The sequence below is a fragment of the Phyllostomus discolor genome, chromosome 4 (genome assembly GCF_004126475.2).
Source record: "Phyllostomus discolor isolate MPI-MPIP mPhyDis1 chromosome 4, mPhyDis1.pri.v3, whole genome shotgun sequence".
Taxonomy (NCBI): Eukaryota; Metazoa; Chordata; class Mammalia; order Chiroptera; family Phyllostomidae; genus Phyllostomus; species Phyllostomus discolor.
In genome coordinates, this window is record NC_040906.2 from 96,328,804 (window position 1) to 96,355,978 (window position 27,175).

Sequence of the window (27,175 nt, forward strand, 5' to 3'; positions counted from 1 at the left end):
TGGTCAGTACTTTCTAGTTGTCATCCAGCGAAGTTTAATCCTGGGAGACAAATCCCGTGTGTCACATTGCATGTGTCCATTCTCTTCGAGTTGGGATGAGCTTGTCAAAAATAAGGTGAATTTTTAAAATGACCTAATAAGAGAGAAGTTCCAGGAAGGACTAGAGATAACTCCTATCTGTAGCGTCCATTTTAAACAATAGATTTCTCTGGGGGAACTGGGAGTGATTATAATGAGTTTGGATTTAGTTTAACTCAATGCTGATTTTGCACATTATAGAGATTTGTCATCCTTAAGTCATGTGCCAGATGAATGCTCTGAAATAGATGCAACTTTGTGTGAATTCTCTATCATACAGCACAATCTGATTGCTCTATTAATAGCTGAAGTCCTTGGCCTTGGGAAGGCAGGGGGGCAGCATTTTCAAAATTCAAAATTCATCCTCTCTGCATAATTAGTTGTGAATATATAAGTGTTTGAGCTGAGAAATGAGCCGGGAACTGGAGCTGTTATCCCTCAGCATCCCTTTTAATATTGTTCTGTAGTCATCATTTCCTTGTGTTTTTCTAATTACTGCAAAACCAATTGTTTTTAAATCAATTGCCCTGGCTCTTTGTAATTTGTTGGATGTAATCACCTTTGAAAGAAGAGAACATACTTCTTTGTTCAGGAAATTCGGGCTTGATTAGATGAGCATCATCGGGGGGCTGGTTTCAAAGCTGTTTGGCCTGGTTGGTGCATTTTGAGGGCGACTAGCCTAAGGAGGGAGAGGCTGCTGTTGAAAGTGAGCTCTGTAGCACAGTGGTCTATAGACCCCAGTGGGCTTTAATTTGAAGTAAATTTATGAAACTAAACAGGATTGGGAATTCTTTCTCCTCACTCTGAGAAGCCAACAGTATGGCCGGCCTTAGACAGTAGAACACAACTGTTTAGGTACTAGATTATCTCCTCCCTCAGGTGGTGCTTCAAGTCTGTATATCCAATGAGAAGCCACCAGGGAGCAGGGCCATGTCCATAAGCTGCCCCCAACCCCGGTATACTCCACTGGCCTGGGCACAGAGTGAGAGGAACAAACCAAAATAAACTAATTTAGGTATCAACTCTCTTCCTTGCTTTTATTCTTTTTGCCAATCTTGTTTATCAACTAACCAGTTCAACTTGGAGATTTTTGAAGATTAAATATCAAAAGAGTACAGGTTCTGAACCTTTGTTTCTTTCAGATGTGAAAGGTGTAATACATTTTCATCAATAAGAGTGACTATGACAATAATTACCAAATTTGGACAGAGATTATGAAAATAAAGCCAGCGAGCATGGGGTCATTTATGGGTAACAAAACAAGATTCTGATATGCCTTCAACAGCTCCCATGAAAAATAATCTTTGAAGAATAAGAGTAAGAGTAAAATCCTGCTTTCTTGAGAAAAATTGGAAAAAAAGGATTTCATGCTTTCTCTAGTGTAGCTCTCAGAAAAGGTAAATGTCCTGTCCAACATCTCTCTGTAGGTAGTTGCTCTGGATCTTTCTCTCTGTGGACAAGGAAAGGCCTGAAAGGATGATGGATGTGTGCACGAGGAGCAATCCAAGGCCTAAATCAGTCCTGTGAATTAGTGGTGCATTTTATTCAACACTTATGATATTGTTTAACATTTATTAAACACCTCTGATGTGCCAGACCCTGTGCCAAGTGCAGAACATGAATGAGAAGCGATCTTGGCACTAATGAGAGAGGTGAACATGCAAAGAAATAAATATAATCTCAAGTGCCAAGTGACAGAATTAAATACAGTGTATTACAGGACAAGATACCACAAGGAAGAGTAATTAGGTGTAGTTGATGTAGGAGCTTCTGGGGAGACTTCCTGGAGGAGGTAAAATGAACTGAGTCTTAAAAACTAAGTAGAAGTTACACGAAGATTACAGAAGAAGATGTTGGTCTGAAAGCCATTCCAGGTAGGGGGACTACAAAAGCAAAGGCACAGAAGCCCCTAACAGCATTATGTGTTTAGAACAGTGAAAGCATTTTGATGACGCATAAAATCAAGACCCAAAATGAAAAAGATGAAATCAGAAAGGCTTGTGAACTTCAAAAGAGGATATTGAATTTTGTCTGTGGGTAATGGAGGGTCCCCAAAAAGGTTTTTTAAAAATTGTTCAAGTACAGTTGTCTCCATTTCCCCCCCACCATTCTCCCCTATCCCATTCACCCCCACCCCATTCACCCCCACCTCCCACCCTCAATACTACCCCCTTTTGGCTTTGTCACGGGTCCTTTATACGTGTTCCTTGATGACCCTTCCCCTTTTTTCCCCATTACTCCTGTCTCCCATCCCCTCTGGTTACTGTCAATTTGTTTGTTATTTCAAAGTCTCTGGTTCTATTTTGCTTGCTTATTTATTCTGTTGATTAGGTTCCACTTATAGGTGAGAGCATATGGTATTTAGCAAAGGAACTGATGGGATTTTGCTCCTTGGTGGCAGCATGGGCAGGACTGGCAGTGGGCTGACTGGAGCAAGGGAAAAAAGGAGGACATGGGGCTGTGTGGGCCAGATGAAGGCACCATGGTAGAAGATATAGAGAGGGGGCAGATTTCAGCAGTATCTGGGAAGGAAGTCAGCAGGACCCTGGCATACCCAGATGGGAAGAAAGAGTCAAGGAACACCCCTAGCTTCATAGCTTGTATAGTTGTCCCTCAGTACCTGCAGGGGATTGGTTCCAGGACCTCCCACAGATACCAAAATCCACAGATGCTTAAGTCCAGCATATAACATGGCAGAGAACAATGCAAACAGTCAGCCCTCTGGGTCCATGGATTCCCAATCAAAAATATCTTTGATTAGGAGTTGGTTGAATCTTTAGATGTAAAACCTACAGATAAAGAGAGCCCTCTGTAAGAGGGCTAACTGTATTCCTAAAAGAATGACGAGACCACCAGTTAAAACAGAGAACCTGAGAAGCAGAGATTTCTAGGGACAAAAAGAGGTTTCATTTTGGATTTTTGCCCAAGAGATACCTGGCAGGGTCAGTGACAGTGATGGGTAGCCTGGTAGATGAACTCTAGTAGGCAAGAAGTCTTAGATAAAGATTATGTTTGTATCAACCAGGTCCAGCAGGGTCAGCTAGGGTGAGACTCCTCTCCCTCCCTCCATCCAGAAACTGAGGCTTCACTGCTACAACTTCCCTGGGTCTGCCCCCACTCTGCACTCTGCCTCTAGTTCACTCTTTCTCTCCCGGCTGCCTCCACCGCTGTCCTTTGCCCATACTTTCTCTGAGGCCCTGTCTGCAGGAAAGGGGCAGGAATATTTGTTATGGCCAGCTTGGCAAATTACTGTGGGTAGCTCTGTGGAGACAAAGTCACAAAACTACTCCTGTCTGCAACCTAACCCGCTGGGCCACCTACCCAGCTCCTAAATCCTGCTCCTGCTACTGACTCTGAGCTAACAGCCTGGACTTTTGGTACATATTTCAAAGTGAAGCTAAAGAAACCAACCTTGAAATAAAAGATGTATATTTACTTTAGTATTTTATGAGCCTAGAGGCAGGGTTTTGGAAAGCAGGTTTCTTTTGCCATATTCAGTGTGATTCAAAGAATTGAGTAGGCATGAGAAACCAGGAAATGAGGGGTCACAGGGCACTCTTTTAAAGGTAGGCACCCCCCACCCCGCCCCCAGGCACACTGTGATGCAGGGTGAGTGGCTAATGACCAAGCAGCCAATGGGCAGGAGCAGTGGGGAGGGAACAGAGTGATAACCGAGGTTCCTGAATGTGCATTTCTTAGAAGCCAGGAGGACAGATTGCCATTGTCAAGTGTCCTCCTCCAACTGAGGGAACTTTCAGGGAACCAGGGAGAGAGTGCATGTTTGAGAAAGAACAACGATCTTGGAGAGCATCCAGTAAGCCTTCGAGATGTACTGGCAAATTCTATCCTGCAGGTTGGGACCTCTGTTATGAAACCTTGTTACTTAAAGTGGGAGGCAACCGCACATTCACAGGCACACGTGGTAAAAACAAGGCAAAGTCGTGACTTGAAGGGAAGAATATCTCACTGCACACCCAAGGCACTCATTCCTTTTAGTGGTTTTACTCCCAACTGTTTCTATTTTCTTTGCAGATCAACTTTGCCAACATCTAAAAAGTTAATGCTTCTGCATCCACCTTAAATGCTTCTTCTTAGGATTTGTTGGAAGCCAGCAGGTACCCGCAACAGTGCTAGCTGTCTGCACACAGTTTTTCCTTTCTGGCAGCAGTGTCATCAACCAGGGTTAATCAGCACTCCACTGAGTCAGGTGCTTTGTGTGCAGATGACAGAGCTCTGACAGTAGGTCGACTTTGAAAGGCAGCTTCAAGGGTTACTCTGCCTAGATCTCAGTGTCTTCTCCCAAGAAGCACCAGTTGCCCAGACTCTAAAGCAATAGAATGAAAGAAGCCCACTCCTTTCAAATAGGGATTTGCTCAAATAGAATGAGCAAAGTGAGTAGGGAGAGGCAACAACTGAGGTTGAGGCTCACTTCCTTTTGCAGAAGATGGGGTGGGGGAGAAATAAAGGAGCAACTGAGAAAGCTCACTGTTCCCAGGATCTGCAGCCATCATTTAATATTTATTCCTACTGCTGTGCACAGCTCATCTGAACAAAGCAATGGTAAGAACATGAACCCTGAAGTAAGTTCTCTAGTCTTCTGGCACTTCCTTGTTCAGAGTCAGACAGTTGCCTTAATCTTGTTTCCTTTTTCAAGATGTTTTCAAAGTGCCTTCAGACCATCCTTCTTTCCTTCTATCACCTCTCTCTACCCACCCCCCACTGGAACCTCACTGCCAGAGGGAGAAACAGGACCACCAAATATGAAAATTGTTACTCTTTTAGTAAGAGCCACATGTGGAATCATGAATTCCTCTCTTACATCTTTCTTCACTTAGTTTCTAAGACACCGCCCACCCTGGTCTCTTCCTCCCTCAATGCTTGTTCCTGCTCGGCCTCCTTTGCTGGCTGTTCATTTTCTCCTTGACCTGCATTTGGGAGGATATGTCCTCTTCATCAACACTCTCTCCTCTCCTCACCCCATTTGGACCCAGGACCTTAAAAGCCATCCACATTGCTGACACTCAAAGTTACATTTCCAGACAGGACCTGATCTGTCAACTCCAGACCACCCACCATTTACTCGACACCTCCACTTGCCTAACAAGCACCTCAGACTTAGTGTGCCCAAAATTAACCACTAATCTGCCTCCCGAAGCCCCATCCTCAGCCTTCTCTTCTTCAGTCAGCAGAATGCCATCCCTTCAAGGACCCAAACTGCGGAGCCACCATGGACTTGGTGTTTTCTTTCACCCCACCTACAATCTATCAGTAAATTATGTTGTTTTTTTAATTAGGTCTGGAATCAGACCATTCTCACCCCTTGTGTTGTATAAGCCATGTGTGGCTGTTCACATTTAAATTCAAGTTAATAAAAAAATTAAAAATAAAATAGAGCAAAAAGGCATGGCTCTTAGGAAAATTACAGCAAAAATTAAATTAAAAAAAATCAGTTCCTTACTCTCACTAGGCACATTTCAAGTGCTTCTGGGCTGCATGGCAAGTGGCTGTGGCACTGGGCAGTGCAGACGCTGGACACTGCCATCGCGGAGGAGGGCTCTCCTGGCCAGTGCTGCTCACTCCCTTCACTGTGACCGCCTGGTCCCAGCCGTGAACATCTCTTGCCTGGATGCAATAATAGTTCTTAGATGATCTTACTTCTTCAGGCTTTAAAAAAAGACAGCCGGAGTGCTCCTTTTAAAACATTGCTCTCAAAGTTGTCCAAAGGCTCCCACAGATGTCTCTCAGAGAAGCAAAGTCGACCAATGAGTGGCAAGCAAGGCCTTATCAGCTCTGGCCCCTTTAACCTAGGTGACCTCATCTCCCAGACTGCCAGCTTGCTCTCTGCCACAGCTGCACTGGCTGCCTGCTGCTCCTCCTCAAGGCTTCTGTTCTAGCTGCTTCCTCTGCAGAGAATGAGCTTCCCCAGACAGCCTCCTGGCTTACTTCCACCGCTCCTTCAACTCTCTTCTCAAACATCACCTTCACAGTGAGGCTTGTTCAGCCTGCTCCATTTAAGTTTTCACTCCTCCCCTTCACGTCTCCACTCCCAGCAGTCCTGCGTTCCCATCCCGCACCCTGCTTTACTCTTCTTGTCCACAGCACTGATCTCCTTTCAATAAACTAGGTACACTTTCTAGTTTATTGTATGTGTTTTTTTACTGTCTGGCAGGGATTTTTGTCTATTTACTCACTGCTGGAAAGCTTGCCTAGAGGAGGCTTTCAGTGATTATTTGTTCAGTAAATGAATGGGGTTTTAGAGCTGGAAGGAACCCTGGACATCATTCTTAGATGAAGCAGTGGAGGGTCAGTGAGGTGGGGTTATTCACAGTGCACAGGTTCAAGGGAGGAGCTGGAACTAGGAGCTGGCAAGGCCCTAGGCATCTTCACTGGGCAGGCCCTATGACGATGAACTCCCCTACCCCTTTATCTGTCACAACCAGAGGGACACTGACAAACCACAGAGAGCTAATGGGGACAACAACCTAACTAAAATGCCAGACATGTTTGCCACTTTCTTGTTGGTAAGCTTGGCAGCATTCAATCACTGGTCCTGCTTCTTGAGGACTGGAAGGAAGCAAGGAGCAGAATGGAGTCCCTGGTCAATGGTTATTCATACATGCTACTCTTGTCCCCACGTGTCACGAATGCCAAGACTCTTGGAAAACTGGGAACATGAATGGTTGCTAGATTGCATTGTCCCCTAAAGCAACATATTAGTCTTGTGTTATTTTTTAAGTCATGGCTTCATCATTTAATTGCTAAATTAGCATTTCAGGAAAAAACATTGATTAGTACAAAAAAGAATAATTCTTCATTGCATCATTAAAATATTTCTGACAATTCAGAAAAGATTAGGAGAAAAGCAGACTCCAGATCACATGTTGTGTTCGTGGTGCATCTGTCCTCTTGCATCTGTAAGAAAATGCCATCTGAATACACATATTTTTTAATGCCTCTGGATGATGATTTTTCTACTGCCAATTCCAATTTAAATAGAAACAGTGTGAGGGAGTTTCAGCCTCATAAACAGACCTGTTCATAATGGCTTGGCTAACAGGTCCAGAGCTACACAACACGGTGTGAGCAAAGAGCCTAGAAATTCTATCCAGGGCTCACTGGATGATTTAACTTGCCAAAGGATGTAATTAAGAACGAACTTATCTTTATAGTCATTCCTTCATTACTGAGATAGCTCAGTTGGAGCCTTTTTGGGAGATGCCAGATTTGGAAATATCCTTACAGACTGCACTGCAATGTCATGAAGATTATACCAGGAAACAAATTGATGTGCACAGACAATCTTCTGTACGTGCCAGAAAATTAGATCTCAGGAGTGACACGGAGCTAAGATATAAAATCAAGGGAGGAGGTGGAGGCAGAGCTCAGTGAAAGGCATACTCAGTGGCTTCCCAGACAGAGGAGCCTGGATGTCCCGTGTGTTTGCTGTGCATTACCTGGGGTGGTGCTCTTCATTGCTTTCACTAACTTGCCCCTTTCAGCTCCAAAACCATTATTTCCATAGTCCGGTCATTGTCACTATCAGTGTCACCACCGTCAGAGTACGAACACATTCTGGGTACCTTGTCCTAAATGAGTAATATGAGACCGTTAAGGTTATTCATGCAAACGCAACTGGGGCAGAAAATGCTGTGAGGATGTGAAACAGGTCCTATTTGGCCTTAGCTGTGTGCACAGAATGCCATTCCCAATGCCCCACCCCAAGGACAACTCTGTTTGCCTGTCTGTCTGCAGAGCTGGTGCAGTCAACTCATTACCACAGCTGCAGAAACAGGCTTGTGCTAATGAAGCCCTTGACCACATGGCCATTGTGCCAGGCGGAGGAAAGTCTCCATATTACCTGCTCTGCATTTTGTACACTTCTTTACTGGGTCTTACTTTTCTCAAGTTCCTGTTAAGAGTTTCTGTTCCAAGCATAATGGCTTATTTATTTAACTGATTTCATCACTGTCTTTCAAGTATTTTAGTGTATGAAAAAATCAACCTTGGGAACAAAAGAATAAATGTTTGCTTAATGTATCATTTTTCCTCCAGCCTCTGAAAGGATAGGAACCTTTAATAAAGAACACAATTGCTAACCTGACATAATCCCTGAACCTACTCACAGAGAGCAGGTCCAGGGACTCAGTCTCCCCTTTTACTCACATGCACACAGCTGGACCCGTCAGGATGGTACTGGGGTTGTGATCATGCCATCTGCAGGAACTGTGCAGGTGGTGGATACTCTATAAACAGTTTTCTCAAGCAGGATGGTGGACCTGGGACTGCACTCCTGGCTGCAGAATCAGGGTGTTTGCAGACTGTCTTGTCAGAGCCTATTATTCCCCATGTATCCCAGAGGGTACAGTCACAGATGTATGGGATGGGGCTCTAAAGTCTCTTAGTGAGAGTGTCATTTGGTTGGAAATTATAAAAAACACATTTTAGGATGTGAGCTCTTTTAACTGTGGTTATAAATTCAAGCACTTATTCATTTCCTTTATTCTTTCATTCATTTACTCGTTCATCCACCCATTTAACAAATGCGTATTGAGTATCTAGTCTGTGCCAAGCCATATGCTAGGTTCTGGGGGTACAGAGCTCAATACAGCAGATACCAGTAGTCTAGCAAGGGAGATGGCCATTGAGGATGACAAGTCTATGGGCTATGGTTCCAAAGAAGACCCCTGTTTAAAGTTCCCATGGGACTCCAGTAACATTTCTGGGTATGAGGAGATGTATTTTTTCATCCATCCCTCTAGTCAACAAACATGAGTAAAACCAAGTACCATGCTGGGTACTGAAATATAAAACTAGCTGCTGCTATAAACGTTCCCTCCCTAGCAGTCAATGAGGCAGAGTTCTAAGTTCCAAGTCATGGTGGTGACTCTTACAATACATGGCAGAATTTCCAAAGGGCCAGGCTGGTGGAAGATGATGAGGAGGGGGACCCCAGAGAAGTGTGTGTTCAGGGGATGTGGATGTTGGGTGAGGAGTGCCCTGCCATCACATGTCTAGGGCACATCACTGAGCAATTCTCTCTCTTTCTTGAAATTGCCAGAACCTCTTTGTCACTGTTACCACCTGGGGTTTCTAACCAGTTTCCCCATCCAACTCTGGATCTCATTTAGGGTTTTCTCTCTAATTTTGGGATGGGAGAGCCAAGGCAACAGAGCAGTAAGGGTCATGGAAGGGCTGCAAATCTTGGGTACTTGGTCCTATGTCTTTCCTCCCACCCTCTCACTGCTGGGTACCACCAAAGACACCAAAGTGGGCCAGCCCCAGGTCAAGTTGAGATATAGTGAACAGGCTGGATATGGCCTGAATAATTAGCTGAAACTGGTAGATGGGAGGAGTTAGAGAAGGGAATACCAAATACCCAGAGACATGATCAAGAAGTCTCTGAACCATGAACTCTTCCCTAGGCCCAGTCACACAGGAAGGGCCTGTGCGTATCTTCTCAGGGTGGATGAGGAACCCATGGCACAAATGACAGAGATTAAGGAAATGTGGGTCTCACTGTCCCTGGCAAGTTATTAGACCACTCCAGTCCTCAGTTTATTCATCTCTAAAAGGAGTGTAATTATACCTGCTTTACCTGTCTCATGGGAACAAGGTAAAGGTTAAAGTCACTGAGGAGATAATGAAAAAATATCATCCAATCATTCTAAATGGTACTCTTATGGCTCAGGAGAGTAAATGCCTTGTCCACAATGTCTAATCAGGGCAAGACATCCATATCTGAAGAATCTGGGTGCAGATCTGTGACAGCACTTTGAATTCTGCCCAAGAACCCAGGGTATTACTTAACAATTCAGGGCTAAGAGTGAGCGTTGGGCCTAGGCTTTCAGTTACTAAACCAACGACCAATTTGATTTAAAATTAAATCTGTCATAAGAGTGTTTAAGGAGTTTACTTTTCACTGTCAGAACCAACAGGTGGAGGCTGCCCTCCTGTGTTGGCCTCCGCCTCACCTGGGCATCCTCAGGGGGGTCTTCAGCCCTCCAGGCTGGAAGCAGCTCCCTGGCCATGGTGTCTTCAGCATATTCGAATGGTGAGCAAGGTTGAGGCTTTGCCACTGCTTCATTCTGCTTTTGGGAACTGATTTTTCCTAAATGAGGAAATGTAAATGAAATTACAGTCAACTTTCTTTAGCTCTATATAAATTCAGGGAAGGGAATGAGGAAGATATTCAGAAATAATAAAAAGATACAAATATGGTGAAAGCTGCGTTTCCCAACATTCTGCACCCTGCAAGTCTGTGTTAACACTTGTCTGCATAATTCTGCACATCTATAGAGGATGTTCATTCCACCATGGAGACCAAAAGGCAAACTGTCCTCGGACTACATTTCCATAAAATGTTGATAAGCTTTTCATGTTAAGGAAAGGTTCAGTGGGCAAACTGGGAAACACCAATGATTTCTCAAGTGTTAGTTATTCATCAAATAACTAACAGTTTCCTTTTTGGAGCGCTTCTCAGAGCTTTCATTGTGCTAATGGGGACAGTCATAACTTCCAAAGGGTGATTTAAATTTTCAGACTTTCCCCAACACTATTTGAGCAGGGAACTGATTTCCCTAGAATACCTGCGAAGATTATTTTAAACAATAATGTTAGGAAACTTTGCTCAGAGGCCCTTAAAAATCCTGCAGGGCCATTCTTCTCAAGCTTTGATTTGCATGTGTGGTCAGCTGAGCTTTTGTTAAATTGCAGATTCTGATTCAGTAGGTTTGGGGTGGGGTCTAAGATTCTACATTTCTGACAAGTTTTCAGATGATGCTGATGATGTTGACCCATGGACAACATTTTCAGGAGCAAGGATGTAATTAACAGAGAACAATTCAAGTTCCTTCATTACCCATAATAGTAGATTAACCTGCAGAGTGTATTCCTTCTCATGCCAGAAAGGAGATGCTGTTATTATCCTCCAGTCTTGATGGTTATTAATAGGACATGCTGAGATAGCCTGTCTATATCGTTTTGCTTGTGAATAGAAGCAAAGTAAATAGCTGTATTTTCATCAATGCTGTGAGATTTGTACAGTTACTTCCATTTTTGATATGGGGATAAGAGAAAAACCAATTCAAATGCATACATTAAGTAGGAAGTGACTGCTCTAAACCATTTTCCTTTTGTTCCAGCTGGTTCACCATTCCTTATTTTTTTAAATGAGTAACCAATGGCCACAGGAAACAGAGAAGCCTTGGAAGTCTGCCTGTGCCTCTGAACCACAGTGACAGTATCACTGGCTGGACAGGAAGTGTTGGACGGACCATACAAAAGTATCCAGCACCATGTTGACCTCACGCTTTGCCATATACTACTTTTTTTTAACAACTCTTCATGTCAATTTAATTAAGACACAAACTGGTGCTATGAATATTGCAGCAAGATCAGAACAATCTCCTTCCTATCCCCTTCTTATAAAGCAATTCAAGGCTTACGGTTTCTATTCAATTTGTTATAATGACAGTGTTTAATCATGGCATCTACTCAGCAGCCCGCCACTGAATTGAGGTCACACATGTGACTATTCAGGCATGAAGCACATAATCTATAACTAAGATTTTGCCCCTGAATCTCTGGCGGCTGTGTCATTAATTAACAATGAATTTATTTCAAAAATAATATGCATTCCAGCATTTCAATACATAGCCTTGGCTTGAAATGAGCAGAAGTTTGTGATGGAACATTTATGCAGTTAGTGTCACAGAATGAAGGAAGAACTCAGCCAATCACATTTACTCAAAGATATTTAATTAAAAGTCTTCTTTTCTAATTTTTCAATAGCATATACTATATTTTCTATTTGTGGCTCCTTTCTCATCATCAAATAATAAATGAAAGTCTTTAGAGTTCTATTTCATATGCTTATGTGTGTCATAAATGTAACATAAGCCATACAAGTTAAAAATTATGTAGTGCCATCTAGAGTGGCAATAAATATTTTTAATCTTGAGGGGACAATAAAAAACTTTGACCCTTAGCCTGGTCCTATCTTTAATCATGAAAGCTTGTTTTAGCTGATGGTAACCAGAAACTGCTTCTTGATGGGAAGGCTCACTCCATTCTGTTGCGGTTAATGTACAATCTACTGCTGACGTATCTACCTAGGTTTTTTTTTATCACTCAACATATGGGGATAGGATTATGTCAGAAGACACACATGTCTGGTTAGAGGGCAAACAACATTTCAGTTAACTTTACATGGCTCTATGCTCAGAATTGGTCTATATTCCAAATTAAGTTTTAAATGACAAAAGCACATGTGTATGTTGCATGTTTTTTTCTTAATTTATATATCCATATACCTATACCTACATGCTTATTTCCTTTATATGTATGTACACTCCTTAACATAATGCAAAGAGCAAATAATATTTAACACTTGTCCTTTCACTTTTTGGTTGAGGACATGCAGGGATTTTCATGCATCCACATTTCCATTAGGCAGAGGTCACTCACTGGCCTCCGGGTGGAAACATTTTTTACTGCCTGTTTTCCATTTCATCAGCAAGTGCATTATTTTGGTAGGAAAGCAATCTAATTTGGAAGGTAATAGGCATTTTACCTGCAGAGGCTGGTTTGGGGAGGCGGCTCTGAAGAGGTCGCACAGCCCTGGCAGTCACAAGGGGGTCAGATGTGGAATGAACAATGGCATTGTCTGCAGAACCGTGGCTGTCACTGGAGGAAGGCACTTCTCTTTCAAGGGTCTGGGCTCTGATGGAAGGTGCTGCACAAAGGGCTGGCTGGAGACACAGGATGGGCTCTGTGTCCTCTGGGGAGTCTGATTGGCACATGTACCGTCCCGTTGAGCGAGTTCCTGAGTCTGGGAGTGGGAAGGTTCCGATCCCACTGTCCAAGGTCCTCATCTGGCAGTTTGATTCTAGACAGAGTAACATAGTGAGGATTAGAGATGGCTCACGTAAAAGGATAAAAGGATCTTGGGCATTTCGATTGCTCTGGAGGAAAAGGGACACCTAGAAGAAAGAAGTACTATTAATGGTGTAGTAAATTTCCAGTGAGTGGCATGAAACAGACATTTAATTGAACATGAAAATATTCCCTTCACATAATATAAGGTAAGAAGGTCAACTGTTACTGGCAGCAACAGGCATATGTACATATACCCTAATGGTTCTCTAGAGTTATAATAGAAAAAGAACAGTCATTAGAGACTAAAAATTACTTTTGATCACCCTTGTTTCAATTGGGAATCATATGACTTCAACCAATTAAGTAAAATTTATTAACTGAAATAAGAGTAATGAGCACAATAACAAATTGAAGTGGTGTCCTAACAAAGGTAATTGTTCATCCCCCTTATATGATTTATCATCTATCCTACTGTTAATTAAGTCTATGGCCTCTCAATTTAACTGTGAGGAAAAGTGGCTCATATGCTATAAGGGTTATCCCCAAAGTTACTTTACCCATGGTAGTATCACTTATCATATGGACTTCAATTAACCCAACTGCCATTTGAAGTCTTTTTTTTTTCTGGTATAAAATATAGGGAACCATTTTATTTTAATGGCAACTAGTTTCTCTCAATACTTTTTATTACATAATCTATCTTTTTCCTATTGATTTCACTTGTAACCTTCACTATAAACTAAATTCTTGTAAGTAAGAATATTTCTATTTTAAGAAGACTATAGAGGCACTTCCTGGCTTTCACTCATACTTTATGCAATGACAAAACTCATCAGTACCTTTCAGATTTCTTGTCCTTCAGAGGGATCCCACTATTTCCTAAAACAAATTAAGCTAGCTTCACCATATGTACGTGACAATTTTCTGCTAATTATATCTCATCTTCACAAATACATTATCTGAAAAAATTATTATATATTTAATTTTTGAAATGGTGACATGGTTTATTCAAGCCAATGAGACAGCTTCTAAGATCTGACCGACACCCCACAAAACTCCTGTTTATCTAATAATCTTAGAATGAAATATCCTTAGTAAAATTTATGTCAGTATCTTATAAGTTTAAGACTGGGTAAGAGGCACAACTCAGCACTGTATTAGGCATGGTGGGAATATAACAGCATATAATGTAATCTTTGTATTGAGAGGCTTAACAGTTAACATTTCTGTGGTGCTTTATGGATCTGTGGCTGGGAGTGTGTTCTCTGCCAGTCACTAACTGTGGGAACCCCTGGACGAGATCCTTCACCTCTTAAGGTCTAGGTTTCTTACAGAGTTGCTATGAGGATAAAAATATGTTCACCATCATGTCTCTAGAATTTAGAATGATACCTAGCATTGCTGAAAGAATAAAATAACGAATGGTGTCACGTACAAAATCCTTAGTATACTTAGGTAGTAGTAGATACCTGGTAAGTAGAAAGTTTATCCTTTAGTACCTTTCTTATACAGTAGCATTTGACTCTCAGCACTTAGTATCTGAACTCCAGAATCTTCGCATCCTCCGTTCCTGAAACCTCTTTGCTGTGAGTAGTAGAGTTCTGTGAATTTCCTAATAGTAAAGTAAGAGTAAAGGGGCTAGGTACAGAGTTAGCATTTATAGGTCTGATAGGTTTGGTGTTTGGTTTTAGAAGCACTCAGAAGATGAGTACCTGTCAAAAGAGAGTCTTCAGTCTCCAAAGAGGATATTTAGTAGGAAGATACAGATAGCCTTTCTCCAGTAGGGTGCCATTTGGCTATCTCATATGCTGTAGCACCTGAGACTGGTCACGGACTGTGGAGCCCTGAATCATGCAGCTATAGTCTGATATCTTTCCCAGGATCACAAGGGCTAAGTTTTAGATCCATTCATTTCAGGGCCTCCACCTGGTCAGCTTTACTCTAAACCAGCTTTACAGATGATTCATCACCTCCTTTATTCATTTTCTCCTCAATTAAGGAGACTTAATTGTTACAGAATGGCCTTTTGAGAAATGATCAGCTGTTTCATTGGGGAAGTGTTGCCAGAGGAGTTTGAAAAGAAAGACCCTACTAGTCAGAATTGAATGTCTTTTCTTTGTTTTAGCCCAGATATACAACACTCAGATTTAGTTATGTTCACGTGTTGTACTTGGGCAATTCTAAATGTCTGAACTATTTTAGTTTCACACAGAAACGGACCTTCATCAGAACTGAATAAGCCTTTGAGGACAGGAACCAAAGATTCATGGGATTAACAGCTCAGCTGTGACACAGTCCTTATATGCCAAGCTGCCTGCCATAATAATTTCCTCCCAGCATCTTTGGGATTGCCTACCCCTGAGCCAAAGAGTGCTCAGCATGGAGGGATGCTGGGGACTCTTTTCCTTTTGTGAAGATGGATCATTATGCTTGGTTGCTTATTACAGCCACCAGGAGTTCACTGCTTTCTTTGTATCTCTCTTTATCTTCACAAGCCTAAAGGTAAGAGCTAGTACACCATTCATAAATGAGGAATCACAGCTCTGAAAGGTTAAGTAACTTGCCCCAGGCCACGTGCTATAAATAAAGCTTTCAGATTTGACCCTATGCTTCACCATGAAGGGACACTGATTCCCGAAAAAAGCATAGGTAAATCCAGAAGTGGACTTCACTGAGTGAATAGGTACTGAGGCAGCCTCGTCAGCAGAAGGCTCAGAGGATGGCCCCCGCTCCTAGGCAAGGTGCTTGGCTTCTCCTCTGAAGTTGGTGCAGGCTGCTGGCTTCTAGCTGGTTCCCAAGCTCCCCATCCTGAGGTTGGCGTCTACTGTTGACATTTCTGGCATCCAGGTAGTGGCTGTGGAATGCAGGCTTCCTATGTGTCCTGATCTACACAGTTCCTGAGAACCACGATCACCTAGCAACACTCTCCTCTGCCCTCTCAGATCACATCTGCAGAATTCCATGCCAGGGTCTTCCTGGGATGTGCTTCATCTTCACAGGCAACGTCTTCCTGTGTTTCTCTATGAACTCTTTTCCCACCAAGTGTTTTATGGTTCAGAGAGCACTTCATCCAATCCCCTCAAATAGATACTCAAAGGGCAAAGTAAGATTCTTGGCTGCCTTTCCTGTGATATTCTGAGGAAAGACCCTGAACACCAAAACCCACCTATGGTGACCAGGCCTACCTCACAAGGCAGGAAATAGGGCAAGAAAGGATCTGAGGGTAGGAAAAATGATTAGGTCAGTCTAAGTCTGGTGTCCTTCTGAGGACACCAATATTTTCTGGTATCTGTCTGTTTAAATTATTTTTCTTTCCCTTCATACTCTTGTCATACCAGAATCTATAAAATAGGACTTTTGATATTCTTGACTTCTCTGATTCTCTGAGAATTGTGTGCACTGACATTAAATTCAGAAACTGCCTGCTATTAAAGACATTTTTATTTCTAAAAATTACAGATGGCAAATGTAGTGAATTTGAAGGACTCATCTGTAAGTACGCATGAAATGAGGTGTGGACTGTCAGGGACTCAGGTACTATATGCCAAGTTTCAGCCTCAAGCAAATTTCTCCAGAGTGCATAAACCTTTGGAAATGGAGCTTGTATTGAAAATGCTGACACCTCCTTTATGTAGTTTCTTTAAGGCACTGTAAGTTTCTCACAGTTCATATAAATATTATAACCTGAAAAAGGGTTAGATACTGTACTTCTGAAGCCAGTTTTCTCCTCAGAGAATTATAAGAGCTCACAGAATAATTAATGGCTGTGATAGAAACAAGTTCAAAGGGGCAGGACAGCCTTGCATCTCAAATGAGTTGAATCAGTCCTGATCTTGACAAGTTTTTCACATTTTTGGCTGTGAGAACAGCTGCCAAGAGGACCTTGCTAATGACTTCAAGGGTTGGGTTGCTGGATGGACCTCAGGTTTTATTGCTCCAAAGTTGCCAATTATGTTTTTGAGCCTAGTCAGCCCTCCCACCTATTTTCCATTGTCCTATTTGCTTTCTTTCTATCTCTCAAGGTTGGTTCTCTCACTTATCACCAACAAGCCCCAGATATTTCATGAGATCACTTACAGCAGAGCTTCCTAGTCCTTTTTAAAAAAAATCCTCACATGAGTTTATGTTTATTGATTTGAGAAAGAGAGAGAGAGAGAGATGAGAAACATCAGTTGGTTGTCAACCTTAGCTGCCATGACCAGGGATGAAACACACAACCCAGGTATGTGCCCTGACCAGGAATTGAACCTGCAACCTTCTTGGTGTACTGGATGATGCTATGCTTCAACCAACTGAGCCACCTAGCCAGGGCTCTAGTCCTTTTAAAGTCATGGCATACACCGAAAGTATACAGCTTGCTGAGGAAAACACCAGCTGCCCCAGGACCACTGGTCACCTGAGAGCTGAAGCCTCAACATCTCAGCATACCTTGGTCTATTCAGGGCATGTGAGCAACAGAATGGTAGGGACTCTTACTCACAGGGTAGACTCAGGATCTTGTTTACTCACACCTTGAATACATCACCAAGGAGATGGATACCTTTTTGGCCTGTTAGCATCTGATATGGTAATTTCTAGACTCTCCTTTTTTGGGGGAAGGCTGTTGACAGTACACGTTAGGAATACTGTCTGGCACCGGAGCTTTGAAGGAAGTTATTGTGCCTAACAGGGAGATGTTTAGCCTGTGTGTGAGCAGCCCAGAAGGGTGAGGTTCCACGTGGGTGGTGGCAGAGAAGAAAATTTGGAGAAACATTTCCACTGCAAATTTTTAAAGTATTAACTTAGGCTGCATGATACAAAATGCCCACTCAGCTCATCAATGAGCATTCCTCTCCTGTGCTCCTTGTACCAGGTGCCTCAGCAGGTGGCTTTAGTTCCTTCATCTGAAAATTAGATCAAATTAACTTCATCATAGGTCATCATAAAAGCATCATAGGGGTGCTTTGAGGACTAGACATAAAACACATAATAAACATAGCATGATATTTCCACCAGGTATGTAACTGTTGTTCAGAAAATGGCAATCACTCTCCAAATCAGTGTTATTAGACTATAAGCATCCTAGGTGCAGAATAAATTTTATTTATCTCATTTATATTCCCATATTAGCCAGTCCCTGATTCTATATTGCCCTTATTCCACAGCAAGTAATTATATGCTGACAAAGCCAATAATAATTAGAGGCTGATAGAGTATCTGATATCTTCTCTATCACCAGTGCTCAGCACAGCGCCTGACATGTAGTCTGTTCTCATTGAATATAATGAAAGAATAGATGGATAAAGAACACCTCTAATCTTTAGAAATTTCTTCCTGAAATTAAATTGAATATGAACCTTTCCTTTTGAAATCCCTATCTGCTGCTTTTTGTTCTGACTTCAGCAACCGAAGAAAACAGCTGACTTCCTTCTCCTGTGTAGCTCTTTTTCATGTATAGCCAGACTTTATTAATTCAGAGAGTCACAAGGATAAGATCATTCAGAATTATTGAATATTTTAAAGACTGATTTCTTAATACAGTTAAGCCCTTAGAGCAAAGGTCAGTGACCAAGATGAAAGATAGCCCATGGAATACTGCCTTAGTATCCTGCTCAGTACGTGCTCCCCACCCCACAAAAGCACCACTGGTGAGAAGGTCCCAGGTCTAGCAAAAGCCACTGTGGTATCATCGCCCTGGCCCTTATCCCTTATCCTCAAGGATTCTACATGCCATGCTGAGTGCTGACATGCCTTTCAACATCAGCACCCATAGTAGTATAAAAACTAAGTTCTCACAGAGTTAAGTTCATGGGAGACATTTGTAAGAAGGAGATGAAATTACTCAGTAACTTCCTACATTTATTTAAGTAAAATAATTCATTCTCTTAACTGTGTTGTCTGTGCTTCTTCCAAGCTTGTTTTATACTCTCTGATTACACAGGAACAGCAAAGGGAAAGCCCATTTCTTTTTTTTTTTTTTTTGGTAAGATTTTATTTATTTATTTATTTATTTATTTATTTGAAAGGGAAAGGGAGGAAGAAAGAGAGAGAGAGAGTAACATCATTGTGTGGTTGCTTCTCATGTGGCCCCCACTGGGGACCTGGCCTGCAACCCAGGAATGTGCCCTGACTGGGAATCAAACCTGTGATGCTTTGGTTCACAGCCTATACTCAATCCACTGAGCTATGCCAGCCAGGGCAGAAAGCCCATTTCTAACACTGACAGTTAATGTATGTCCAGATTAGTGGACTCTGAATTAGCAATGATTTTGAGTGTTTGGAAAATGCCACCGACTAATTTTTTTCTCAAACTTCTCTTCTACAGATTAAAGTACCGCAACTTTTTCTTACATATCTGAGCTCACAAGTCTTTAATTGCTTGAATTTATAAATCAAAATTCCTGGTGTAATTAATATATCTGATCAAAGATATTATATATAGGATAGGCTTACAAAAACCTGACTTGAGTTCTAAATTCCTCTGAATATACAGAAAAATGAAATTAAAAGATAATAGGCTTCAGAGTTGGAAAGACTAGGCTTGAAGACCTTCTTGGCTACCTGCTAGCCATGTGACAATGAGGGATTTTTAAAAACTGTTCTAATCTCATATAACCATAGCTCATTTGTAATAAACCTGGCACAATGCTCATTACAAAAAGGTGCTCAGTACGTTTCCATAAGTGGCTGTCAGGGAGAGGTGAGGGACACTGTGAGCTCAGAATACACACATTGTCATGGAATCTGAGGTGAACCAAACTTCTTCTGTTGTTAGTGTCCCACTGCAGTGCCTGGGATACTAGCCTGGGGACATTTTACTGAACAACTACCCTGGCTACTTCCTAATCAGTTACTTTTTGGCAACTATTTCCTTGGGGGTTACTCGATCACAATTAATGGCCAATTATGAATATGAAGCAAAGTAGTTGAGTAGGTATCAGGTTGCCTCATGGATAGAGAGGAGGGAGTCCATTTTCTCAAGAAATCCATTTGGGAGTTGGCACTGAGAAAGCCTTTTTTTAAAAAAAACTAAATAAGTGACATTTACTGATGCTCCTTTGTTCACAGACTTACTGTATTTTCACAGAACAGCCCAAATTAGTAAGTCATTATTTTCAGTTAGCAAAGATATAGCCTATCTATCCTAAAAGGTTACACTTGCTTCTGCATAATGATCTATCTACCCTCTCTTACAGATTCAAACAAAAAAACCCCTCCATAATCAGGTTGTTTTTTTCTTAATACTCATAAATCCTAGGCAAACAAAATAAATTAAAAACCCAAACTCTTGACTTCTGGTCAAGATGGAAGCATAGGTAAACACACCTTGCCTCCTCAAACAATTACATCAAAAGACTACAAAACAAATATCACCTAGAATTGTCAGAAAATTGAGCTGTATGGAAGCCTGACAACCAAGGATTTAAAGAAGCCACATTCATCCATATAGTAGGTGGGGTGGGTACGTAGAGAGGTGCAGAGACACAGAGAGGTGCAGAGAGGTGGAGAGGCACAGAGAGGTGCAGAGAGGTGGAGAGGCACAAAGAGGCATGGAGATAGGGAGTGACATGAAGAGTCATGGAGATACAGAATGGGCAGTCCCACATCCACATGTGGTGGATAAAAATCAGGAGGGATACCTTGGGAGTGAAGGATCCCAGGCCCTGACCAGACCACACAGACCAGGGTGGCAGTGCCAGTAAGATAAGTCTCCATAACTTCTGGCTACAAAACCCAAGTAGGGTTTGAGGTGGCAGAAGAAACTGTGGCATTCTCAAGAGACTCCTCTTAAAGGCCCTGCAATGGACTTGGGACTTACAAAGACTCACCCCCCCTAGGATTCAGCACCAGGGCAAAAGCTGTAAGGGCACTGCTGGCGTACATAGAAAAATTGAAGTGACTGGAAACAGGCTGAGTACTGGGAGACAACTTCCTCCCAGACAAAACTCCAGAGGCCAGGCAGAGGCATTGTCCCCTCTCTGAGCCCTGCCCCACACAGAGCCACAGAATAGTTAAAGAGGTTACTCCTGCCCTGGCAATTACCTAAGGCTCTGCCCCATACAAATTACAGGTGTACTTATCTATAATAGGCTATACTACTAAGACAGGAAGTCAAAACAGCTCTACCTGATGCACAGAAACAAACACAGGAGGTGGCCAAAAAGAGGAGATAAAGAAATATGGCCCAAATGAAAGAACAGAATGAAACTCCAGAAAAAGAACGACATAAGCAATGTGCTAGATGCAGATTTCAAAATACTGGTTATAACAATGCTCAAGGAACTCAATGGATACTTCAACAGCAGAAAAAAGACCCAGGCAGAAATGAAGGCTACATTAAGTGAAATAAAGAAAAATCTTCAGGAAGCTGACAGTGGAGGGGATGAAGCTGAGAATCAAATCAACAACTTGCAACATAAGGAAGAAAAAGTGTTCAATCAGAACAGCAAGAAGAAAGAATAATTAAAAAGAAAAACAAGAATAGGCTAAGGAGCCTCTGGGTCATCTTCAAATGTACCAACATCCAAATGATATAGGTGTCAGAAGGAGAGGAGGAAGAGCAAGAAATTGAAAGCTTATTTGAAAAATTAATGAAAGAAAACATCCCTAATTTGGTGAATGAAATAGACATACAAGTCCACGAATTACAGAGAATCCCAATCAAGATGCACCCAAAGAGGAACACAATAAGACACATCATAATTAAAATGCTAAAGTTTAAAGATAAAGAGTGAATCCTTAAAAGCAGTGAGAGAAAAGCAGAGAGTTACCTACAAATGAGTTCCCATAAGACTGTCAGCTGATTTCTCAAAAGAAACTTTGCAGGCTAGAAGGGACTGGGAAGAAGTATTCACAGTAACGAAAAGCAAGAACCTACAACCTAGATTACTCTATCCAGCAAAACAATCATTCAGAATTGAAGGGCAGATAAAGCGCTTCCAGACAAAGTAAAACTAAAAGAATTCATCATCACCAAGCCATTATTATATGAAATGTTAAAGGGAATTATCTAAGAAAAGAATATCAAAACTATGAACATTAAAATGGCAATAAATTCACAACTATCAGCAACTGAATCTAAAAAACAAACTAAGCAAATAAGCAGAACAGGAACAGAATCATAGATATGGATATTATTTGGAGGGTTATCAGCTGGGAGGGAGAAGGGAAAGAATGGGGGAAAACATTCAGGGATTAAGAAGTACAAATTGGTACATACAAAATACACAGAGGGACATTAAGAACAGTATAGGAAATGAAGTAGTCAAAGAATGTATATGCATGACCATGGACACGAACTGAGGGGAGGACTGCTAGAGTGAATGGGGGTACCAGGTAGAGGGGCCAAAGAGGCAAAGGGGCAAAGTCTGGACAACTGCAATAGCATAATCAATAAAATATATTAAAAAGTAAAACCAAACTCTTTTTACTTTGGGTTTACATTTGATCATATCTAGAAAAATTTCAATCAAACATTCAGTGAGGTCCCAACACAATTCACCCACCAGAAGGAGCAACTTAATAGATGTTTCATCTTCAGACTACATTATTAACTAGCACGCTTTCCTATAATGCAAGTAGTCATGTAAATAAGCCTTTGTATGATTCTCTCCAGTTTCCTAAACATCTTTAAGCTTCGTGTTGTATTGGCAACAGAAACAAACTACAGATGGGAGAACAGATCTCTTTATTTGCACATCCTTCTCTTCATCTGCATGGCTGAAATATGCTAAAAAAAAACTAAGCCTGTTGCCAAAGCCACATCAATTAAATGTAGCTTATTTGTTCTAAGTTTACCCCATGGTTTGGTCAACACAGTAAAAAAATAACTGCACTGGCTATTTATTCACAACTGTTGGGTAGCTTTGGAATTGATGAGACCCCTCAGCCTCTAAATTCAAACTGGATTTAAGCTTCTGGGGTTTTAAAAGTGTATAGGAGAATGTAACTTTGCTTTCCAATCCCTTGTGGTCTCTTTGATATAAAGGAAGACTGGGACATTTAGGGTCTGGTACACTGATCCATAGAGAATGCATATAAGAAAAAATTAGGAAAAAATGACAGAAAGTTAAAGAATCAGACCATAAAGATGAGGGACAAACTATTTAAATGGATATAAAATTTGTTCCATCTCAGTCTGTGTTGGTATCCCATGAACCAATACTCTGTGTCTGATAGTAACATCACAGACAATATTGTGGTGGGGTATTACTTCAGGTAGTAAACTGGAAAAGGTCAGAAATGTTTTCCAAATGCTTGTGAAGACCATGAATTCATATAAGTCCTCCTCAAACTTATTTACAAATTCAGCTGACATAACCCCCAAGAAAAAAAGCCCTTAAGTTTACTATAAAATGTGTTCTCCATCACTGATACTGAAACAACCTCTCCTAAGATTCTAGAAATGGCTCATGATCTAGTATTCTGCAATTTGCTATGCAACCTCCCACATTCTTCTTGATTAGACAAATTTTAGTAATTATCTCCAATCTCTTATTCCTCCAGAATGAAAAAACTCTTGTGATTTCCACACAACTCCTTCATGTCTTACTATGTGGCTTGTCTTGTTAAACAATGACCAGATTTGTATGCAGTATTTATTGTGATACACAAGAGCAGGCTAATGTGACTACTATGGTTTAATGGCCAGGCCAGCAGTTGTTTGATTTGGTCAGTTGATCTCAGACCAGACTTGGATCTCAGATTCCTGCATCCTGTTTTAGGAGTCATCACTTCTGGGTCAAAGTCCTTGACAATGAGAGCACAACTTCCCATAAAGATGATGATTACTTCTTGACCAATTTCCCTTTATAGAAGATCTTGCATAACTATCCCCAAACAGATATTCTTTTATCTGTTCAATGATCTACTTTTTCCTCATGAATTCACTCCATTTCTATCTGTCCTGCCAAAATGAAGTAAAAAGTTGAACAATTATCTGGTGAATCTGATAGGCACAGATGGCTATTATGGGTAATTGTGTCTCTCTAAATCTCTTTTACTCTATATCAGGTTTGCTGAATTATATGAACAACCGTCTCTACTCTTGGTTTCACATGCCTGGATAACAAGTGCTTTCATAAAGCAAGTGAGGGAAGGGGGAGAAAATAAATTGGGGATAAGGTGCTGTAGGAAAATATTCAAAACAGCATTATTTGGTAATAAGCATATAAAAACAGAAATATGAAGAGATTCAGACCTACCAATTTAGCAACAGATACAAATTTATTAAAGGTGTGTACAAGAGTTAAGCATTCTCTGTATTATGAGCCTAAATTTTTTATATTAAAAATTACCTTTTGGCAACCATTTCTTTGGGGGTTAAAATTATACATTATTTTAGTTGGCTTATATTATAAGCCAACTGAAAACTCAAGTCTTCATCCTGATAAATTTTTATTTTTTTCAGTATTCACTTTACCATGCCATACTTTCTTGGTTCAGGATTTTAATTATTGTAAGTTAATCTAGTTTAAGTGAATATTCAAGCATCATTTGTTTTTGTTTTATGTGACTGTAGTTGAAATGTGGGTGAAGAGAAAGCTAAAGTTGATGGGAACATATCTTTCAATTTTAGCTGCCACTTGCCACTCACCAATATTCCATGATTTCTCTATAGGAAGATAATAAAGAAGTAATGAAACCCAGTAGACCAGAGGATATGGATGTGGGTAAAAATGTAGAGATTTTTGCTGTTATCCATTAAGGATTAATTGTAATAAAAATACACATACACCATTAAACACTGTGTTCAGATATTAGACAAAAGGCAGTATAGAACTTGATCTCTGAATCAAGAAAACAAATGAGGTGAGCTCTGCCATCTCTCCAGCCAACTGTGTAGTGGAGGCTTCCAGACTGAAACACAGGGGAGAAGGAACATGGACGAAGTCTGGAGGTTCTACTGAAATGAAGAGATAAATACAGACAGGTGTGTATGTATATTTGTGTGTGGCAGGGAGTGGGAGGGAGTGTTAAGCTAGCTAGAAGTTTCAGGGCACTATTATTCCAAACAAAGGATAATAATAGCAGAGGCTTCCCTATAGCCTTTAGCTATACAAATACCTGCAAGTACATCAGGTGAAAGTCATGAGGTCAGAGAGGCAATCACTATGAAGCTGAGAGGAAAATGAACCTGTCAATCTTATGAAAATTAATTTCAACTGATTAACGTTTCAATAATTTTAAAAACAAAAATATAAATATTTTTAAAACAAGCAAAAGCTAAGCTAATTCATTTTCAGGTGATTTTTAGTGTAAGAAATATTAAGGGAAGTTTCATAGTCATATGAAAATGAGTATCAGGATCTGGATGTATAAAAAAAAAGAAAGAAAATGGAAAATGGTAAATATGTGGCATATATAAAAATATTGTTATGATATTTTAATCTGTTTAAAAGATAATTGACTAAAGCAAACATAGTAACATTGCAAGGTTTCCAAGATATATAGAAATAAAATATGTAAGAACAGCATAAATGGTGGGAGGGGTTATATGAAAGTATTATATATTATTTAAGATAGACTTGCTAAAGATGTAATTAAATTACATTTTAAAATTAGACTAATCACTAAGGGGTATAGTTAATAATTTGCAAGTGGAGACGGAGTGGAATAATAAATACTCCATTCAAAAGAATGCAGGAAAAGAAGAAAAATATAAATAAAAGATGGGTCAAGTAGAAAATAAGTGGTAAGATGGTAGATTTACACCTAAGCATTTAGATAATTACATTAAGTATAAATGGCCTAAATATGCCAATTAGTAGGCTAAGATTGTCAGGTTTGATAAAAGAAAGCAAAACCCAATTATATGCTGCCTATAAGAAATCTACTTTAGCTCTGGCTGGTGTGGCTCAGTGGATTGAGCACTGGCTCATGAACCAAAGAGTCACTGGTTTGATTCCCAGTCAGGGCACATGCCTCAGTTGCAGGCCAGGTCCCCAGTAGGGGGCATGCGAGAGGCAACCACACTTTGATGTTTCTTTCCCTCCCTTCCCTTCTAAAAATAAAATAAATAAAAATCTAAAAAAACTAGTTTAAATATGTTCTTCATATAAAGAATAATATATCTCACTTATTTCCTCACAAAAAATTATTTCAGTATACAAAAATTAATTCACAGACCAAATATAAGAGCTAAAATCACTGAAGTTTTAGAACAGAGAAAAATACTTCAATAACCTTGGGTTAGCAGCAATTTCTTTTTTTTTTAAAGATTTTATTTATTTATTTTTAGAGAGACAGGAACGGAGGGAGAGAGGGAGAGGAATATCAATCGGTTCCCTCTCATATGCACCCCAGCCAGGGACCAAACCTGCAAACCAGGCATGTGCCCTGACCAGGAATTGAACTAGTGACCTTTTGGTTTGCAGGGTGACACCCAACCAACTGAGCCACAACAGCCAGGTCTACAATTTCTTAAATACAGCTCAAAAGAAAAATATGATAAAAGAAAAATGTGATAAACTATACTTAATTAAAATAAAAACCTTTCTCTTCAGACGCTGTTCAGAAAATTAAAAAGCAAGTAACAAGATGGGATAAAAGTAACAAAATGTATATACAACAAGGGATTTGGATCCAGAATAAAAATAATGCAATAATAAGAATACAAAAAAATCAATACAAAAATTGAGCAAAAATTTGAATGTATTTATCACCAAAGGAGACATATTGATGGCAAATACACGTTAGAAAAGGTACTCAACATCATTAGTTACTAGGGGTATGCAAATTGAAACTACAATAAGACATTGATTGCTATACTCCATAAAAATGGCTAAAATTAAAAAGATCAATATTGAATGTTGGTAAAGATGTGGATTAAGTAAGAAGCTCTCATACATTGTTTATAGGAGTACAGAATGATAAAACTGTTTTTGGAAAACAATTTGGTGATTTCTTGTGAAGTTAAATACACACTCATCATTTGACCCAGTAATAACTCTTTTGCCCAACACATATACAAAGGTTTATAGCAGCTTTATGCATAATAGCCCAAACTGGAAATAACTAAAATGTCCATTCAGCTAGTGAATAGATAAACAAGTCACGGTACCTCCATAAAAAGAAATACTAATCAGCAATTAAAAAAACCCCACAATTACAGATACACATAACAACATGGATGCTTCTCAGAAGCATTATGCTAATTAAAAGTGGCTAGACCCCAACAACTATAGACTACATAAGTGATTCAACTTACATGAGATTCTAGAAAAGGCAAAACTATAATGAT

The 27,175-nt window shown here is 40.5% G+C and overlaps 1 protein-coding gene across 4 annotated transcripts in view; it reads right to left on the reverse strand.

Annotated features, from left to right (window-relative positions):
- NCKAP5 (NCK associated protein 5) overlaps nucleotides 1-27,175 on the reverse strand; it is a 1,018,052-nt gene that overhangs the window by 52,850 nt on the left and 938,027 nt on the right. For all 4 annotated transcript variants that reach the window (XM_036025027.1, XM_036025026.1, XM_036025025.1 and 1 more), the window contains 2 exons: nucleotides 12,650-12,964; nucleotides 10,050-10,186 (listed from right to left, as the gene is read on the reverse strand). In XM_036025027.1, the coding sequence (XP_035880920.1) occupies nucleotides 10,050-10,186; nucleotides 12,650-12,964 (452 nt within the window). The remainder of the gene's footprint in view (nucleotides 1-10,049; nucleotides 10,187-12,649; nucleotides 12,965-27,175) is intronic.